We start from the raw sequence: 22240 nt of genomic DNA, 5'->3' as shown, positions 1-22240 counted from the left end.
TGAGACTATAGTTTTCAATTATCCTGCATTAGGACTGGTTTGAACAATATTATAAATTTATGGTGTCTTTTTAAAAACTTGTTAAAATTGTTAATTTTTTACAATTTGGCCATGATTTAATTTTTATAGTACAGATTTTTGTTTAAAAGATCAGTTGAAAGTGACATGAAACTGTTGTGACAGCTGAAGCGAAGCTAATTATAAAATACATTTATAATAATGGAAAACAAAATAAGATGCAGAGGAACAACTTCAGAAGTGAGCAGATTTTTACCTTGCCCATAAGAAGTTATTTAATAATAACAATAATGATGATGATGATGATGAGGGTGTGTCAGTTCTGTATTTAGAGCAATGACCTTACTCAGTCGAGAGATGTCTTCTGGTGAAGAAACGAATCTGCATGCAACACCACCTTGTCATTCTCCTCTGACCATCTGATTTACTTCATTTCCCAGCAGGTGTACACACCCCCCACCCCCCACCCCCAAAAATTCACAGTTGCATGTAGAGACTGTGTCCAGTTCCCTGCCTGTCAATCCAGGAAGCAGAAAACCAACGTAAAAATTATATAATCCACAGTTATTTAACTTTTGTATTTTTCCCCTTAGTTTTTACTTTCATTGTAATTTAATTTTCTTTTCCATTTCATTGTAATATGATGCACTGGTGTGCATCCCTGTGTGTACCAGCACATCAACCTGCATCTGTAAAGTGTATATGAATATTATGAAACCTCTGCACTCATCTTTACACCAGGTTTTAGGCTGTTGATTGTGTGATTGCTTTTTTCTGCCTATGATATAGTGCACTGTGCGTGACCACGCCTCTTCTTTGAGGCCAACAGGCCTGTGGGTGCATAGATGAACACAAGTGTACTTGCCATTTAAAGAAAGTGTGTGCTGGACATAAAAAGATATCAGTGCCATCATTTGGAAACATATTCCCTTTGTCCTCCCCATTTCCTCCAAAATGTTTCCCATTCTTCATTTTTATACCTCAGAGAGCTGGTCTCAGTAGACTTTATAGCAGACAGAAGTTTTGGCAGAGCTCAGAGGAGGAGCTGAGCATGGAGCTTTATGTACGCTCACCACTGAACTCCAAACGTGGCACGTACGGCACACCCACCGCTTAAACTGCTTGTTTACAGCTCGTTTTAGAGCCGGGAATCCTCCTTTCTGCTCTCTGCTTTCATGTCTTTCCCTCAGCCTAAGTTTATCTTTTTATCTGGAATCCATCTCGTTCTATTTTATCTCCATCCTGCTTTGTCTCTCTGGCTTACCTTTTATTACGCGCTCGTATCTAACCATGTCATCTGACACGTCTCCTCTGCTTCCAGCTTCTCTAGATTTTCGTCACCTTTCTTACTCTAGTTTTTCTCTTTCCATCCCTCAGTCCTGGTGTGTCAGACCTTTTCTTTCACCCTCTCCTCTGATCTCTTTTTCAGACTGTCTCCTCCCCTCTCTGTGACATTGCCAGTGATGCACGCATGTGCAGGCCTGCATTCAGGCGCTGGCCTGTTTGAGCTGTGCAGCCTTGCTCTCAGGGATTCTATATGCTTGTCTGTATCTGTATGTGTTCATATAAGCGTGTGTGTGTGTGTGTGTGTGTGTGTGTGTGTGTGTGTGCACATGCTTATGTGCGTGTATGACAGAGAGTGCCTTCACAAGGGTGAAATAAAGGATTTGAGGCAGCTGCATTTGTCACAGGGCTGCGACTTTAAAGCTAAAATCCATAACTTTCCACATGTTGAAACTATAGTACAGATGACAAAGTATCTTGTGCTGCATTTGCAGTAAGTTCTTTTTTATATGCATGGACAACATCATGGTTATAAGATTATTAACATATTAGACGGTAATGTCTCTGCCAAGTAGAATGAGGCCAATCTGACATATACAAATTACTCTATGAGCTCAAATACACATCATACTGTAATTTTAGAAATGTTTGTCTCACTGTTCGATCCCCTACTCCTCTAAGGTTTGATTTCCACTAAACTTGATATTTGGATGACAGTCAACATCAACATTTCCCTGCAAAGGTTTGTTTAGGCAAGGGTCGAGATCATAGGGGACAAAATTCAAAATTTTGATCTCCCCCAAACACACACTCTGATGTCCACCAAGGTCGCCACATACATGTAGGTAGGCTCTGAAATTGTCCAGGTGAGATCAAATTCACCAACGGTTAGTCATTGGGGTCATGGTCATTGGGTAAAACATCAAAATTTATATTTTTTTTTTTTGACACACATACAGGTGAATTCTGGAATTGCCCAGGCCAGGTAAGATTTGTCAGAAGTCAGTCATTTGCATGCAGCAAATGTCATTAGGTCATGTCATCAAGGTCATTAGAATCAAACGTTAAATAGCTCTTATGGTCTTTATGTCCACAGGTACTATTGTCAAATATAGTATAAACACTCAAATTAATATTACTTATAGTATCAGTGACCTGATACTACGTCCCTGTGTGACTGCTCGTAGGGATACGACGCATCTTCTTTGTTGCAAAGACTTGTTCTTTTACTGTACCAGTGAGATTTGACTTATATAGAAACAATGACAAAGATGAATTTATCTCCCACTTTTTTTCCAGTGAGACCATGATGCTGTGGTCACATGACCTTGTGATAAATTGAAGGCTATATGTATGCACATGAAAGGTTATAGAAGTGAATGAGAGTGTATGAAAGAGACTACATGTGTATTTGGTCACATGACCATGTGATAATTGAAGCTAGTATACCCACCTAAGATGAGCTGTGCAAGTGAGCGTAAATCTGTGTGTATGAGTAATAATATGTGATAACATGAATGACAATATGTGTGAGTCAAAGGATATGTATGTGAGCATGAGTCACATGACCACATGATGAATGAAATTGGCCTCTTTTTTTTAGATATTTAGATATACTTGAGACTAGTAGAGTTCTACCTTACAATTGGAATGTATTGTATTGTACTGAATTTTCATGTCTTTGTAGTAAAGGTTGTACAAATTGATTTTCGCTGGAACTGGAGTATTGGGACATTTCAGATTTGGGTACTCCATCTTAATGGAGAGCACAAAAGCAAGTGGTCCAGAGGGTGCAGTTCCACCACAGACCACAGTACTGTTACCTGGCAGAAAATACCTGAGCAGATGCAGGTGATGGGTACAGAAGGGTTGGGTTTATCATGTTCATTAGGGATTGGTGTGTTGTAGTTCAATCATAGCATCAACCAGTCACAGTGGTACCCTTAAAAATTGAAGTGTGTCAGGCACACAGCAATGTGGTATTGAGGAGCGTCAACCAAAGCTCCCTGAGGTGAAGCAGTGAAAACAAACAGGTGTAGTTTCATATTGTTGTTTGTGTGTTTATGTTTATTTCGTTCTTGGTGAGGGTATTAGATAATGGGAGTGGTGGTGGGAGGGGGGATTTCCATCATGAATAATATTGTATCCTCACATCACAGACGCTGATGCCAAATGCACACGTTGGTGATGTGCAACAGCCTTGAACATGTGACAGTATTAATTTTCTTTATTTAATCATGCAATTACCTGAACACGTAGATAACAAGAGGGGGGGACGTTTTTCACCCGCATTTTTTTCTGTTTGCAGTGGCAATAATATGTGCAGACAGTGCATGCCCTGTGAACCCACTTTTTAGATTTTTGGCCTGTTTTTGGTGGTCTAAGGCCTGTCCCCATTGCCAAATTTGAAATTGAGGAAATTGGGACAACTTTTTTTTTTTTTTAGAATGTAGCCAAAATTTGGACATTAGCTGATTGCTCACAATGGTCAATACATTACTTTTACCACCACTAACACTCGATTTCAGGCCCCAATTGGGTTTCATGCATGCATGCATGTATACACACACACACACATACACACACACACACACAGACATTAGGCATAAATACTTTCTTGTGATAGACAATATAAACGTGCCAGCTCTGTGCCTGACCACCCCTCATTTTTAGACCAATATGTCCACATGAATGCAAGTGTTGTGATTTAGAGGACTTAGACACTGGACATAAACATGACAACTGTGCTGGATGGAAAGTAGCAATGACACTTCCCTGGTGGAAGTGGCATACTACATCATTCTCAGTATTCTTAAAGTTCCAGCTCTGTATTTATTTATTATCTGTTGCACTGTACTGTAGCTGTATTCTTTTTCTCATACATACTGTAATAAAAATATATGATTGTGAGCGTGTGATAGAATATAAGATGCGAGAGGTAAAATTAAATTTTGACCTGCACAGCCCCTCACATCAGTTCTCTCTTCATCCTTTTCAGGTGATGTCATTGTCTACATTAATGACATCTGTGTGCTCGGCACCACACATGCTGATGTGGTCAAGCTGTTCCAGTCCATACCAATCGGTCAGAGTGTGACCCTAGTGCTCTGTCGAGGCTACCTGCTACCCTTTGACCCTGAAGACCCCAGCGGAGCAACAACCACCTCCCTGACACCCATCGGCCTGGAGCATCGGCCCCTAGTGGTAAACGGCCGCAGTAGCTACGACCCCTACCTGGAGTATTTATCATTGAGTTCCCAGCTGCCTCCTCAAGCTCTGGCGCAGGTCGGAGCGTCTCACCCTGGAGACACACATCTGGACGGCTCATCCCTGCCGCCCACCACACCTGGTTCAGCAGCGGCACTTACACCTCACGATGACAACGTGTCCATGGTGTCCTCTGGAACCGCAGGGGTTGCTGGGGCAACGACGCAAGGAGCAGAGCTGCTGACAGTTACTATGGTGAAAGGGTCAGAGGGATTTGGGTTCACTATCGCTGACAGTCCAACAGGACAGCGGGTTAAACAGGTAATGTATCGCTCACAGTTTGTCTTCAGACTTGTTGCATATTTAATGTATGTTAGCGTGTCAACATTTCAGGATGCAGATGTGTTCCTTCAAGAATGAAATCTCAGTAGTCAGTTAAAACAAGCAGAAGACTTACAAATTAAACATCAGCTGAAAGTGTCAGACCTGCTGCATGAAAAGCCGCACCCCTTGCAGATTGGTGGACTGGTTGAGTTGACTTTAGTGTCAAACTGTTTCCAACACACAGTGTGATGGTGTGCTGGTTGCAGGTGTTGGAGCCGGGCTCACAGGGCGCGTCTGGACTGATAGAGGGAGACCTGATCCTGGAGGTAAACCAGCAACCGGTAGCTGCCGCCGGCCACGGACGTGTGGTAGAGATGCTAAAAGAGTGTCCTGTCGGAGCCGAGGCCACCCTCCTCATACAGAGAGGAGGAACAGGTCAGAGAGTCACCTTTGCCTTCCATTTCAGTGTGATGTAGTATTTTGTGTGTTTTGAGGACATCATATAAAGGTTAAAACGTGCACGGTGCCAACAACGGCTTTATGAATGCAAACAGCAGATTTTTTTTGCAGGCTAATAGTCTCAATTCTCAAACTTACCTTTTAATAAATGAAGTATTTGTGAGTCATGCCACATTAGTTATAAAACATGGGACATCGTGTTGTTATGCTTATGTCTGTGTTTAGACTTTCTTGTGACCAAGATCAATATACTTTAGCTGAACACTTGATTTAACAGTGTAGCTCTTGGAAAGTAAGTGAGCTGATTAGGGTTTGGTTGGAATTTGGGGCATAAATGTGCATAATATTGAGGAAAACATGACATTTGAGAATCTTTATCTCAGTACTGAATGCATTATGAATGAATGAATTTATTTATCCGACACACAGATGAGCAACAATAAAGACAATAACAAAACATAAAAATAACAATGTACGGAGACCCCGTGTGGCCGAAAGGGTGAAGGCAGAAGCAAGGCTTATAAACGCCCTCCCCTTATACCATTAAAAATAAAGAATGTATACATACATAAATATATATATTCAATAACTATACAAAAAAAGAGAAAAAGAAAGTGCATGAACAATTTAACTTAATCACTGAAATTGATTGATTGAATTCAAGCTTCCTTTTTTGTATTTCCCCAAACCTCGACACAGTATGTCATATATGGAACAAGGAATGCATAATATAAAATGGTTAATGAATGTTGGAAGAGGAAGTCCATAGTTAATAAGTTTTCCAGCTTAATCTATCGTCAATATAAACACCAAGAAATTTTGTATCTGTTACATTTTCAATTTCAATATCATGTAATAATAGATTTTTGCTTAAGTTCCTGGACTTATTCTCAAATATGATACACTTAGCTTTACCAAAATGGAGCAATAATTTATTTAAATCGAACCATTGTTTAAATTTATGTCATTCGTTCTCCATCTTGTCCCGGAGCTGTCCCAAATCATCCCCGCTACAAAACACAGTCATATCATCTGCAAATAAAATACAACTTACGTACTTGGAAACCAAACGTATATCATTAACATACAAAAGAACCAATAATGGCCCAAGGACTGAACCCTGGGGCACCCCACAAGTAATCTTCAAGTATTTGGAATTTGTCCCACCAGTGTGGACACACTAATACCTATTGCCTAAGTTCATCGCTATCCAGTCATGTGCCAGTCCCCTGATACCATACTTCAGTAATTTGTCCAGTAGCAAGGTATAATCTATAGCAGTGGTCTTCAAACTATTCCAGAAAGGGCCGAGAGAGTGCAGGTTTTCTTTGCAGCCACTGACTTCAGCAGGTGATTTCACTGATTAACATCCCTTTGAACAGGTGGGATGAGTTCATCAGTGAAATCACCTGCTGAAGTCAGTGGCTGCAAAGAAAACCTGCACCCTCTCGGCCCTTTCTGGAATAGTTTGGAGACCACTGATCTATAGTAATAGTAATCTAAAGTATAAATGTTTTCTGTAAATAAAAAAAAAAACCCTACAGTATATTGCTTATTTTCAATCGTGTTGGTAGTTTGTTTGACAAAATCCATTACAACCAATAAAGTGCATTTCTTTCTAAAACCGTATTGCTGCTCGCTAAGGATATGATGTTTAATTAAAAAATCATTTAACCTCATTACAAATTCCTTTTCCAAAATTTTAGAAGATTGTGGTAAGAGGGACACTGGCCTATAATTTGAAAAAACATGGTTTGCACCAGATTTTAACAATGGTATCATTCAGGCACTCTGCAATCGTGCAAAGTGCCTTTTTTTTCTTTTTGTAACAAAAATAACATTTATTTAGTGCAAAAATGTCTCTGGCTAGTCAAAATAAAATAATATTCTAATAGGGTATACAAGGTCTGTGAGAAAAGTATCGTACCTTTTTATTTTTTTCAAAAACTATATGGATTTGATTCATATGTTTTTACGTCAGCCAAGCTTGAACCTTGAATAACAGTCCTTATTCTCTGTGAAGTCCGTAAAATTTTCACCGAAAGCCAGATAAATATTTCGAATGGTTTCCAGCTGCTTGTCTCTAACAGTTTCTGAAAAAATTCTGATGGGAAAAAAAGCCCAAATCATTCCGCCATTTCCTCGCAATGAAACAACAACGAGAGGGGTGGACCAGTGCTCACTCAAAGCCTGCCCACAGGCGAATGACGCAACCGACAGGCGTGGAAAAACTCACGCATGCGCACGAAGGTTCAAGCTTGGCTGACGTAAAAACATATGAATCAAATCCATATAGTTTTTGAAAAAAATAAAAAGGTACGATACTTTTCTCACAGACCTCGTATATCTGGTGATAGATCAAATTATGTCAGCAGTTCTTTTTAGAAGAAGACACATTTATTCAAATTAAAGAGCATCTGTCGAGCTAAGGTACATATGAGCCTCGGCGCTGCACAAATGTGCTGCTTCACTGTGTACTCAACCCCAGCTGCAGTTTCGGAAGTGAGGAGTCAAGTAGAGTTGACAATAAGAGCTGAGAGAGCAAAAGAGATTTTTATTATGATCATTTTAAAACTGGTTCTATTTTTAAACACATTCAAGTCATAGTGGCACTTCATTTGTATTTTATTCAAGACTTCAGATAAGAGTTTATTTTGGGAACATAAAATAATAATAATATTAATAATATTATCATACTATAATTTGAAAAACATTTGTGTGTGTATGTTTGTTTCACTACTGCTCTGAGGTGTTTGGTCCAGTTTCCACCAAACTCTGTGTGTGTGCGTGCATGTAGGTTGACTCCAGAATTGCCCTTGAAAGGGTTTGTTTTGCCAGTGGTCAAGGTCATTGCAGTCAAAGGTCAAAATAATATTTTTTCACTCCGATGTCCACCAAATTTGGCAGTGTACGTGGAATTGTCAACACAAGATCAAATTTGTAAAAGCTCAACCATTGGGGTCAAGGTCATTGGGTCAGAGGTCAAAATCTGGCAAAGCTCAAGGAATTTGACCTTCAACCCAATTTGGACCAAATTTTGCACTCATTTAGGTGGATTCCAAAGCTACCATGGTGACGTCAGCGAGAGGTTAAACATTTGGGTGAAGGTCAGAGTCACTGGGGTCAAATGTCAATTACTGTCTTCATGACCACGGACTGAATTCCCAAGTTTCTTGAAATAAGACCTGGTCTCATATTAAATGGGGGATGAGTGATATTTTCTATAAGCTGATTGAGACCAAATTAAACTTTAACAATCATCGTGGGGGAAAGTGGATTGTAAAGAGAAAGCTGAAGTGTGTTTAACAGCTGAAACATCAGAGCAGATTGTAAACTGTTGTGAACATCTTATGAATGTCATACCACGTCTTTCTAGTATTTCCCACTGAAGCCATGTTTCTGCGATTTGTTTCCAGAAAAGAAATTAAAGCTGATAAATGAAAATGCAATGGAGACTTGTATTGTGGAAGCGATGCAATGTTGATCTCACTATTAGGTCTGTTAATCGAGCGGAGCAACATCACTGGTATCGGAAAGCAGTTTTTATAACATATGTGGTTATTGTACTGTAATGTGCTTTGGACAGAAAGCTTTGACCAAATGACTGTGCAGAGAGGCATCTGGCATGCCAGCTTAACAGATTGGCATCAGCAATGCAACAATTTGTTCTGACAGTCATTCAGTCTACTCATTGATTCTTTAAGCAACAGTTCCATGCAACATTAAACCTAATCTTTTATTCACAGTCTGAAAATAAAAAGGCTTCATGGTGAGAACATTTGCTTTAAAGATAAAAGATTTAGCCATTAAGGCTGCTCGTAGTGTAGAAACTGAAGTTGGACTGAAAAGTCAATAGGGGAAGATGTGTGTCTGTACAGGGAGGAATGTTACTGGAATGTGAGAGGACACTTGAGGAGTGGAGAATGGGGATGAGCGAGTACACCACTATCTGTATCTGTATCTGTTCAACCCTCTAAATTATCTGTATCCATATCTGTACTCATAGTTGGCAAGGCCTACACCGGAAGTGGGCGTGGTTTAACCCCAAATGGCTGGGGCTTAAATCAGTACATTATTTTAAGTCTGAAATTGATATGGATTGATCAGAAGTTGCTATATTTATTGTTTATTTGAAAACTATATACAGAACAGCCTCAAAATTGAGATTCAAATCAATGTTTTTGATCACAAAAGTAAGAACTATTTACAAAACAAGTTTTTATGAATTCAAAACATGAATATTCTTAAGTCTATGAATGAATATTTACAGAACAACCTCAAAATTGAGATTCAAGTCAGTGTTTTGATCACAAAAGTAAGAAAACTATTTACAAAAACAGGTTTTTATGAATTCAAAACATGAATATTCTTAAGTCTATGAGTGAATATTTACAGAACAACCTCAGAATTGAGATTCAAAGTTTTTGATCACAATAGTAAAGGAACTATTTTACAAAATAAGTTTTTTTTAAAAAACTCAGAACAGTGTGTGTGTGTGTGTGTGTGTGTGTGTGTGTGTGTGTGTGTGTGTGTGTGTGTGTGTGTGTGTGTGTGTGTGTGTGTGTGTGTGTGTGTGTGTGTGTGTGTGTGTGTGTGTAAAAAGAGGCAATTTTGTTCCTTGTTTTTATTCATTTCTTTAAAAAATGCTGATTTACTGTAAGCGGGTATAGAAAATGGATGGATGGATGAATAATGATGTACTTGTTTTACTGCACTTGGCATGACATTGTTTGGCTACCTGCAATGTCTTTTGTTTGAAATGGTGTCACTTTGATTAATGATCATTTTTACTTCACTCTGCATGATGTGCCAACGGGTCATTCTGATGATATATGTGGTTCGAAATGATAATAAAGCAGAAGATTTTACCAAGACACAGTATGCACTCTGTTCAGTTTATGATCACTTGTGTTATGGTGTTGATTTCTTGTTTGATAATAACTGGTGTCTTTGGAGCGGCAGCCTGTCTGATCGATCTGCCTGTTCAGGCTATGGGTTTTCCTGATGTTAAACACAATGGCACATGTTTTTTACCAGCACATACTTTTATGATCTTCTTCTTGAAGTGTAAAAGAAGCACAGGCTCTGACGAGATCAGAGAAAATGGAGTTTCAGAATATTTGGGAGTGTAAACAAGGCAATGAAAAAGTATTACATAGAGAGGAAGTTTGAAAGTAGAGAATTTCTGTGACATTGCCAGAATGACACGCCATGTGGCCATTTTCACCATCCTGTTTTCTGCTGGATCGCTGCCTGTGAGGAAATAAAACTGCACAGTGAAAGCTTTATTTGTTTGACATGTGCTCTTACACTGAATGTCTAAAAGGTATTCTGCTCACAGGGTCAAAATTTGACTTGATAATTACCCGGAGCTGCCTGTACCACTGAGCCACAGGGCATCTCTCAAACACACACACACACACACACACACACACACACACACACACACACACACACACACACACACACACACACAGCGACAGTGAATTATACTGCGGCACCACTCAGCAGGTGCACACTGACAAAACACTTTGTTCAGAGGGGTACATAAGTATTTGGACAATGGCACAGTTTTTGTCATTTTGCATCTCGATACCACAACAATCAGGATGTGCTTGTGATGGAGACTTTTGCAGTGACCATGAACAGACTCTTAATACACAGTCCTTCCACTTTCAGAGTAATTGGAGAATTAACTGACAAGCAGGTCTGTGGTCAGGTGTGGCCAGTTACCTCGTTCTGTTCAGCAGAACTCTGTTTGCCAACCAAAGGGTTGTTGATTTAAATAAGTGACAGAGGCCATTATGAGGCCGAAGAAACAAAATAAAACCATATGAGAGACTCAAGCCCCAGAGCTCATGTATGGGCTTCGACCAGTTGTCTGTCTGGGTGGTTGCCCATCCAGGATTTAAGGCAGGTCCATAGCATGGCAGATGCATCAAAGTCTGGCACCAGTGCATGCTCCCAGAACTAACCTGCAGGAGACTGGAGATATTTTTTGGGTAGCCAAGGGTACATGCTTTGTGAATCTGCTTATGCACAACCCCAATTCCAGTGAAGTTGGGACGTTGTGTAAAATGTAAATAAAAACAGAATACAACGATTTGCAAATCCTCTTCAACCTATATTCAATTGAATACACCACAAAGACAAGATATTTAATGTTCAAACTGATAGACTTTGTTGTTTTGGTGCAAATATTTGCTCGTTTTGAAATGGATGACTGCAACACATTTCAAAAAAGTTGGGACGGGGCAACAAAAGACTAGGAAAGTCGATGATTGCTCAAAGAACACCTAATTGGAAACAGGTGAGTGTCATGATTGGATATAAAAGGAGCATCCCCAAAAGCCATTCACAAGCAAAGATGGGGTGAGGATCACCACTTTGTGAACAACTGCATGAAAAATAGTCCAACAGTTTAAGAACAATGTTTCTCAGCATTCAATTGCAAGGAATTTAGGGATTCCATCATCTACAGTCCATAATATAATCAGAAGATTCAGAGAATCTGGAGAACCTTCTACATGTAAGTGGCAAGGCCGAAAACCAACATTGAATGCCCGTGACCTTCTATCCCTGAGGTGGCACTGCATTAAAAACCAACATCATTTTGTAAAGGATCTTACCATGTGGCCTCAGGAACACTTCAGAAAACCACTGTCAGTTAACACAGTTCGTCACTACATCTACAAGTGCAAGTTAAAACTGTGCCATACATCAACAGCATCCAGAAATGCCACCACCTTCTCTGGGAACGAGCTCATTTGAAATGGACAGATGCAAAATGGAAAGGTGTGCTGTGGTCTGATGAGTCCACATTTCAAATTGTTTTTGGAAATCATGGACGTTGTGTCTTTGGACAAAAGAGGAAACAGACCATCTAGATTATTATCAGCGCAAAGTTCAAAAGCCAGCATCTGTGATGGTATGGGGATGTGTTAGTGCCAATGGCGTGGACAACTTGCACATCTGTATGGCACCATCAATGCTGAAAGGTACATCCAAGTTTTGGAGCAACACATGCTGCCATCCAAGCAACGTCTTTTTCAGGGACGTCCCTGCTTATTTCAGCAAGACGATGCAAAGCCACATTCTGCACGTGTTACAACAGCGTGGCTTTGTAGTAAAAGGGTGCTGGTACTAGACTGGCCTGCCTGCAGTCCAGACCTGTCGCCCACTGAAAATGTGTGGCGCATTATGAAGTGCAAAATATGACAACGGAAACCCCGGACTGTTGAACAACTGAAGTTGTACATCAAGCAAGAATGGGAACGAATTCCACCTACAAAGCTTCAACATTTAGTGTCCTCAGTTCCAAACGCTTATTGAGTGTTGTTAGAAGGAAAGGTGATGTAACACAGTGGTAAACAGACCACTGTCCCACCTTTTTTGAAACATGTTGCAGGCATCCATTTCAAAATGAGCAAATATTTGCACTAAAACAATAAAGTTGATCAGTTTGAACATTAAATATCTTGTCTAGGGTGGTCCATAAAAATGGTCAAAAAATTTTTTTCAAAAAACTTCAAGTCTCACCCTCTAAATTTGTTGTACCTAACATAAAAACACATCATGTACAATTTCATAAAATTCTAATAATTTTTACTGGTAGCACACAGCCCTTAAAGATTTTGCTCGCAATAACTTTGTCATATAGTATGGTCATTTCCAGATATTTCCAAATTATTTCTGTCAGTTTAATATTGATATGTCAGGACAGAAATTATGGCAATACATTGGAAAATCAAATCTTTTCATATCCCATAAAATAGTTAACACTAAAACATGAATTGTGAGATGCAGTTCTTCTCGTACATGTATCATGCTCCTACAAATACCTACATACTGGGGTAGCGAAGATTTTGCAACAATCAAACATTGCATTTTCATTTTATTGATGAAATACTGTTTCATTATTGATAAATTTAAATAAGTCTATGCTTTATATATTTCCACATATATTTTGATCTAGCTCCAAACAATAATATTCTTTATGCCTTGCAGTACTTAATATTCAAAAATGTATGAATCAGCACAAGAACCAATTATACAGCTGTGTAACATAAGAGAACATCCTTTACATGATAATGATATTTAATTTGCTTGCATCATGACCAAGACTTGCTGCCGTTTCAGTCAGAATATAGGTGGCACTTCTGTCTGTTGTTTTGGTCCTATCCAATGCTGCTGCAAGTCCTGGTGTTACAACAGCTTTAATTTTACTGGCTTTTTGTGGCACTGGCATAACAAATTCGTCATCTGGACTTTCTGTGTTCTCTTCACTCTGGCTGGAAACAGTGTCAGGTAGTGAGACATTAGATGGTCCAGGCTCCTCCAGTTTCTCTTTGTATTTTGCTTCTGCAGCTTTCCTTTTTTCTGCTCTTTGTTCTTTGGCAGTTTGTATTTTATCTATGCCTGCCATGCATCCCCTTCTACCTTTCTCTCGCTGAGCAAGTAGGAACTGTCTGTCATCTTCAAACTTTATCATTGTTAGGACATCCTGATGTGCCATGTCAAACAAGTCCTCCAAAGATTCACAAAACACTGTTTCATCTTTCTTCTGCTTGTCTGTATTGCGATTCTTGGTCGTTTTCCATTTTCCGAACACCTTTTCTAACTTTGTGATCAGATGCTGCTTTGCCCTCAGTGGGATTCTAGCTCTCTCCCAAAAAGGAATTGCCATGTCTATAGAGGTCACAGCAGCATCATGGACAGTTTTCTTCAAATCAGTGTGTTTGAAGAAAAATACCTTGAGTATTTGCCCATTTGAGGGCAATTTGTTTCCCTTTATTTCAGTCGGTGGAACCAATAAGGTATACAAATGTTCTACTTAGTAGCTGACATGTTTTACTGAAGTTTCCAGTTAATGGTTAAGTATGTTAAGTCAGAAAGTGTCTCTTTTTACATTTATCTCATGTTAGATTCACCATCACCAAAGATCTGAAAGAAAAGAAGCTGTGAATTGAAGCAAAATTTTCAGTTTGTAGCCTAAAATAACATTTTTGAAAGTATGTTGTTTGTGAGAAATATTTAAACCCAGGTATAGTTTTAAATTGAATATAAAATTATACTTTAGTTACACTCAGGTGGTTAACTTCTATCCTCTTTATAAGTGATGTAATTAGATACTGGATAATGGATAACCTATTGCACGGGCACTCGGGCAGCGATAACTGATATATTTACAACCTTCAGCTATGATGTGCTACCTCTAAATATTAATGTATGACAAAAATATTTGGCAGGCTTTCTTTTTTCCCAAAGCATCATAAAATGGGTGAGAGTAATGAAGGGGTGAGAGTAATGAATTTCCAACTTTTATTTTTTTGAACCACCCTAATCTTGTCTTTGTGGTGTATTCAATTGAATATAGGTTAAAGAGGATTTGCAAATCATTGTATTCTGTTTTTATTTACATTTACACAACATCCCAGCTTCATTGGGATTGGGGTTGTAAGGTGCAACTGAGTGTTGCTCCCTTTGAGAGAAGACATGCACAGCGCAGGACTTTAGACCTGGTTTTGGTGGTTGGAGATGTAAATGCTTTCTTGTGACAGTCTGCATGAATCCACTGGACACCTGACCACACCCCATCTTTAGAATAACATGGTCAAGCGAGTGCAAATGGTCTCATGATTTTAGAGGCTGTGGATGCTGGGCATAAAAATGACAACTGCATCAGTCTGAAAAGCAATAATACCAGTGCCGCTGCACTCTGCTTTGCACCACGTGTAAGATAAGGCCCTTAATGCTGTGCTACTTAGCAGTGAAACATAAATGGTCATACATGTAGAACTACGTATGCCACCTGGTGATTAACTCTTGTAACGACATGCATTCTCACTTTGCACCATCAAAGATACTGAAATTCAGCACACAAAAGAGATTGTCCTGTACCCATTTGTGCCGTGTGCACTCACAGATATTCATGCATATATAGAAAAGACAGTGTAACTCTGAAACCTCAATTGACAAATTAGTTTCATTCTCCCAATGACATTTTTCTCCTCTTTTAACTCCACCAGTCTGAAAAAGCCATTGAAGTCAAAGACCCCGCAGGGACTATCACTCAGAAACACCAGGAATCCTCTCAGCCTCCTCCTCTCGATGTGAAAACACCTTCACTCAGCTGTGTACAGTGTCACTAAACTGCCCATGCATGATTCCTAATGTGAGCCTGAGCTGATCAGTGTCCTGTGTAACACAGACGAGGTGTTAGACGTCCACAGCGCGTCTGTCTGACTGTCCTGCTGTAGCACAGGCACTCTGCCTCTTTCCCCTGACATCCCAGTCTGAAGCGGAGCCAACCACAGACTGGAGACATTCTGCACTACCAATGAGGGTAGAGATTACAGCTGCAAAGAAAGGGGTGTCAGGCTGCAGAAGTCAATCAGGCCAATCTGAAAGCTGCCCAGAACCCAAGAGGCTAGTCTGCCAGACATCCCACGGGCTCACGACAGAGTAAAGCTTCTCTGTCACACATTCATCTGTAATTCATCAGCGTGCATATAATTGCTCTACACATCTGACACACATGATATAATACAATTATATTAGCATTTACGTTGATTTTAAATGCATCTGTAAGGACAACACTCTTAATATGACTGGACAATTGCCTTGTAGCTCATACTCATTTTCCTCAGTACATAATTAAGGAAAGTTTCCACAGAATGAGTTATTAGAATTCCTTAAGGCTTCCCTTAAGGGCCGTATTCCCTGAAGAATATGGGTATTAGTACCCCCCCCCCCCCCCCCCCCCCCAACAGCCCTCCCTCTGCTGCTGCCACTGTGCTAAATCATTTCAGCACCACAGACAGTTCCTGCAGGTTTTCCTTCACATTTGTGGGTTTCTTGCTGCTGCATTACAGAGATGTCATCTATTCCTTGTGTTCTTCATGCAAGGACAGAAATGATGTTACCTGAGCGTGAAAATGTATTTCTCCAGTATCTTTTAATCTTTCACTCGTTTATGTCCTCCTGTTACTTAACCCCCAGGACTGCTGTAACTGGGTAAATGAAGGAAGATTGATTGCAGTAAATGTGAAAAAGTCTGGAACTGTCCCGACTGGTTTCCTTTTTCAGCTTCTCCTAATATGGCAGGATGATCATCTTTTGTATTTCAGTGTCCTCTGGTCACCGCAAGGTTTGGCCATTGTCCTTTGATGCTAAGGACACTGGCAGTCTTTTAAAACACTTGAAGAGCAGATACAGTGCCCTCCAGAAGTATTGGAACACTTGGTATTTCACACATTTTAATTTGTTTATGCCATTTCAAATGCAAAAAAATAAAATTTCAAAAATTATCTTCCTCAAACTCAAACTGAAAGGAAATCTCTACAATAAATTAATTAAAAATATAAAAGCCAAGGTGATGGGTTGCAAAAGTAATGGAATGCAGGAAGTCAGGGGATGGATACATGAACATTTTTAAGTCACTGAATATGTCTTAGACTTTATTCACATGATGAAGTGGTATAGAGGAGGATTGTTCTTCACCTAAACATCAGATCTAGGCTTGTATCTCAGATGTACCTGCTGACAAATTGTAGCTGAGCTTTCAGGTCTTCTTTTTAGGAAAATCCTCCTCTATACCAATTTATCATGAAGATGTATAACTGGTGATACAAAATGCAAAACATGCACTATGCACAATTTCTCCAATCACAGCCACATAAGCCTAGAATGTCTTCTGGGTTGTCTGGGTGTCTTGGTGGCTTTCCTCACTCTTCTCCTTCTTGCACAGTCACTTTTTGAGAACTGTCTATTCCACACAGATTTACCATAGAGTGCCATACTGTTTGTGTTTCTTCATAATTGATCCAAGACATTTTCAGTGACTTGGAAATGTTCATGTATCCATCCCCTGACTAGTCTGAAGAAAACTGTCAATAAAACTGATTATTTACAGGTGTTATACTAAAATGTTCCATTACTTATGCAACCCATCAGCTTTCAGTGTTTAAGGAAGATATTAATTTTTATATTTAATTTAAATTTAATTAAATTTTATAAAGTTTTATTTTTGTATGTTTTGTATTTGGAATTGGAAAAAAAAAACAAATTAAAATGTGTGAAATACTAAGTGTTACAATTTTTTTGGAGGGCACTGTAGATGCTGTATGAAAGTAATTCGTATACAGAAATAATTAATTTCCCCGACTAAACCTGGTTGACTGATTTTGTGTGCCTCATGGATTTTACACCATACCTCTGGAACCACTGGTCATTCTGTCTTGATTTTGTTCTCAAATGACTTACAAGATTGAGTTACTATAGATTCTAATGGAACTATATCAGAACACAAAACATGATAATGGTCAAATACAAAATGCACCTACCACCAGCTCTGTGGATAAGAGTTGGACCACCAACCTGCAGGCTGGGATTTGATTCCAGGTCTCTGTTTTACACTACCTACCTGTGTCCTCTGATAAATCCATCCAGCTGGAAATGGGTACTGGTGTTTGCTGGGGCAGTAACCCGTGATGAGCTGGCATCCCATCCAGGGACAAATGTAAGCTTTGACTGGCGTTGCGCTGTACTTCTGTATCTTCAAACTCGTAAAATGTCAGAGGCCAGCACAACCGCGAGACTGGTCAGAGGAATTACAGATAAATATATCTGATCAAACTTTATGTTAAATTGACAGTTTAATACTGTCATAAGAGTTCAGAATGGGAAAGTTATGTTATGCTAAGATGACAGACTAAAAACAGCTGTTTTCTTCTTCTGGGCTTGTTGTATGCTGCACATTTTGCTACTGGGTTTGGTGCTGCCCCCAGTGGTGAATAAAAGGCAATAAATAATAAAAAGCAATGCCAATGTGCTACAGCACAGTAGCAAAAACCTGAAGGTACTTGTTGGTTTATGAAATATGTATTTGAAGATAAGCAATGTACTGTATAACCAGTCCAAAATCAGATTTTTGTTGTTGTTGTTTGTTTTGTTTTGTTTTTTTGAGGGGCTTGTGATATATTGGGTTATGCATCGGATGCAAAATTTGTCCAGCATTTTAAACAGATTCCACTTGACACCCTCTAACATTTTTAAGGTTGTACTATAATTGCAGAGCTCTCAGGTCTCACTCATTCAGAGTGAGACTCACGCTTAAAAGCGGTCTGTCAGGTCTCATGCATTCGGAGTGAGACTCAACATGTTGTCATGCTCTCATGCTAATGCATGACATTCTGAAACATTTCACCCCTGTGACCTGCAAGACAAGATTTGGTGGAAAATAACTCTTGAGCGTATCTCAGCTAGAGAGCTCTGTAATTGGAGTAATATTAAATATGTAAGGTTTTCTAAGGACACTACTACACCCACCCACTTCTGTTAAAAGAGTGATTGGTAATGCTGCAGCAGCTTAGGGATTGTGTTTTCATCCAATTATATCACCATGGAGATATACAAGCCTGTGTTACCACCTCTGTGTGAATAAATGTGAGTGGTGTAAAAGTCCTGCAAGGCTTTGACTGTACGTATGCACGTGGGACCAGTGTTGGTGATGTGGACAACAGTACTTCCTTCTTAACTACGTGTACGTAAAATGTGACTTGCGAAGGGAAGTGCTGGTGACGGGGGCGAGGCTGCTGTGCTTCTGCCTGCAGCTAATGATGCAATTATGTTGAAAACTAATGCAACAACTGAACATGTTTACGAAGACTTATACAAACACAGAACACAGAATAGGAAATGAGCTTCACACGTTCGGGGTTGTTGATTTGAACACTCTTTCACGTCCTTTTCTTGATATGTCTTTGTGGGTATTTTATAAATATACTGTGTTTGTCTCTATTATCATAAATGTCTGTATTGTGGCTTTCATATCTACATCTGCCCTGCATTTTCACCGCCATGTAGATTACATTTTTCTGTCCATTGGTCTGTCTGTCAGTCAGTCTTGGTGAAAATGTATGTTGTCATAAAAGGAGCAATCCATTAAATATGGGTGATGATCTGAATCTAGATGTGAATCCTGCAGATAGTGGTTACATTTTTTGACATTGCAAGGAAGGACTATTTTTAACCCTTGTATGATGTTCGGGTCTGTGGGGAAAATGATACAATTAATTATTTAATTGGGATGAAGTAAACATCTGTTGAGTATGTTAACATAAAATTATTTGTGTTGAATTACAAACCCAAAAATGCAACGGGTCCACCAGACCCACAAGCACTGGCTGAATAACAAAAATATGAACACCACACACCACACAAAGGTTAGGGCCCACACACACACACATACACCTCCCCAGCCCATCTATACGACAAAGAAGACTGATTTTGATGAAAGTTTGAGGAGTTGACTAAATTTTGGTGATTTGGATCTGCCTGAAAAACTATCCTTTTATTGTTGCTTAATTTGCGTAAGATAGCAACATGTTTTCCTTTTTATCTGTTTATCATTCTTGTCTTAAGATGTCACAGAAATCTGTTGGAGGTAAAGCACTTTAACCACGCCCCCTCAATTATGCCTGTATATTTAACTTTAATTTCTGTGAAACTTGTTGGAGGTGTGGTAGATAAGAATGACCACATTAAATTTGGGGACAGTAACAGGACCTTTTTCTGTTTATTTCATGTTTATTTTATTTATTTATTTTGCATTTTCATGTATTTCATGAAATAAGGTGGTTACTTTTGACAGGTGGGGATGGACTGGTTGTCTATCTGACTGGTTGACATCCACGTGCCAAGGCAGTTATGTGTTGTTGTCAAGCGACAACACTCGAGCCTTGACCTCAACCTGGAAGCGCAGTTCCTTGACCGACCTCTTGAGTCAGGTCAAGGAACCTCTTGAGGCTCCAAAACACAGACATTCCCATAGAATCCCATTTTAAAATGGCAGCTTTAGAGCAGAAACAAACATGTTTACAGCCTGGTACAAAAAACAGTTTAGATCTCTATAGTTTTGTTGTTTCGTTGCTATTTCCATGTCTTGAAACTCACGTAAATGAATCGACAGTTTATATTTGGGCTGAAACATGGCGAGGGGTCCATGTCACCACTAAACCTTAATGTCACGTTTTCTAAAGCAGTCTGACAATTGTGGTTGTTGACGGTCGCTATTTAACCCGATCACTGAATTGTTGGAAAATCAATGTTTCACAATGGCTTTGAAACTATAAGAGCTAGAAGAATGATTTTGCGTGCATATGAATCAGCAGGTCGCCATGTTTTCGTTGTATGTGACGTCATGGTGACGGACGATGGCTAGGGGATGAGCCAATAAATTCTCTGAATGCTCGTTAACGCTGCTTTTCTTTCTTCCTCAGGCCACATCTCTCCATGGAAGACCTCCAAACAGGTACGACAGTCAAACAAAGCGTATTTCTGTACTCACAAGTTTGTCAGAGTTGCACGTGTGAACCATCTGTGAACTGTATGAGTTTAGTGAATCAGAGTTATGATCAGAATTTGTCAGTGGCTGTGTTGCCTCAAAAGTGTTTGACATTTTTTTCTTCTTTCCTGTGAAATGAGCCGACGTGTCCTAACCTGCTTAGCGGTTTGATCACATCAGATGTCACACACCACCAGCTGGGGGAAAAAGGAAAAGCTCTTTACATGTGTACTTAAAGTGTATCTGTTACTGCTATCACGCTAAGCAGGCAGTCATGTGCTTAAAGTAAACATTCAGACAGGATTAATCTCTTCACACTTAATTTTATTTGCTAAATATTGATTCAAACTGGTTATTGTGTTTGCCGCTCATTAATTTTTACTGCATAGCTGAGCTGCTGAATTGAAAAATTTAACTTCTGCAAGTGAAGAATGACACATTTATTGTAAATGCACATATTCAGTCTATCCTAAACCACACTGAGACTTATGACCCGAGCTCAAAATATGGCCATCAGGCATTGCGAAGACTTTGCGTCCATCTGTCTGTGCTAGGCGTAACTCCAGTCTTATTACTGCCAGAGTCTTCAAATTCACAGCAAGCATTCTTGGGATACAGACCTAGGACAAGTTCAGAGATGGCTAACCTTGACCTAGTCTAAGGGGTCAAAGTGCCACATTCTTTCGACACACTGTTTCATTGATTACATGCTCATATGGAAGAGGGTATTTTAGCATTGCATTATATTTTATATATAGAGAGCGAGAGAGATAGAGAGAGAGAGAGCCCTGAAGTTGTAGTTTGACCCTTGACACTGGTTTTATGATGAAACTGTGCATGTTCACAACTACTGTTTTGACACCAAAACAGTGCCGCTGAGCTGAGAAGTGGATTAGTAGGAGCCATTTTCTGCTTGAAGAACTATGAAGTGATGAAGTTTAAATCCAGTTTGTCTTCACAGTCTGAATATTGAGAGAAATTGATGCATCGCTGAGATTAACAGTCAGAACAATAGCAACAATTAGCAAGTCTTCTGTCCTCGTGACAAATAGAGAAACAAAACACACAAATTATGTGGTTCAGAAAAGTAAGACATCAATATAAGCTTGAGCATTCCATTAGCACTTATAGAAACTCTTATTTAGTCAATAATCCCACACCTCAATAAGAGAACGTATGAGCAGCATTTCCTGAGATTTATCATGTCCATGGAAGAGTACATTGGATTGGATCGGCAGAACGTAATGTGCTACGTGTAAGTTTTGTTTGTTTTAGTTGACGGTTTAACTTCATGTACACTCAAATATGGAAACATATATCTGTGAATCTGAGACACAAACAAGAATGTGTTGTTCAAACCTTAATCCCTCAGAAATATGCAACCCTATATCAGAAAAAGTTGGGGTGATATGGAAGATGCAAAAGAGAAAAAAAAAATGGGGAAAACCACATGCTTTACATTTGTTTCTATTTTTTTTTTTCAGACAGTACAAACCCAAGATATTTCATGTTTTCCATTGTCAACTTCATTTCATTGGTTAACGTACATCCATTCTTGCATTTAAGGCCGACGATACATACAAAAGTTGGGGCAGATGAAAT

General features: G+C 39.4%; 1 protein-coding gene across 1 annotated transcript in view; it reads left to right on the top strand.

Annotated features, from left to right (window-relative positions):
* The window catches only part of LOC117515936 (membrane-associated guanylate kinase, WW and PDZ domain-containing protein 2-like), a 284466-nt gene that overhangs the window by 237951 nt on the left and 24275 nt on the right, over positions 1 to 22240 (top strand). The window contains 3 exon segments of the mRNA XM_034176729.1: positions 4301 to 4830; positions 5100 to 5268; positions 20574 to 20605. Of these exon segments, the coding sequence (XP_034032620.1) occupies positions 4301 to 4830; positions 5100 to 5268; positions 20574 to 20605 (731 nt within the window).

The sequence above is a fragment of the Thalassophryne amazonica genome, chromosome 8 (assembly GCF_902500255.1).
Source record: "Thalassophryne amazonica chromosome 8, fThaAma1.1, whole genome shotgun sequence".
In the NCBI taxonomy this organism is placed as follows: domain Eukaryota; kingdom Metazoa; phylum Chordata; class Actinopteri; order Batrachoidiformes; family Batrachoididae; genus Thalassophryne; species Thalassophryne amazonica.
The sequence above is the reverse complement of the archived record's forward strand: the minus strand, read 5'-3'. Positions and strand labels throughout refer to the sequence as shown.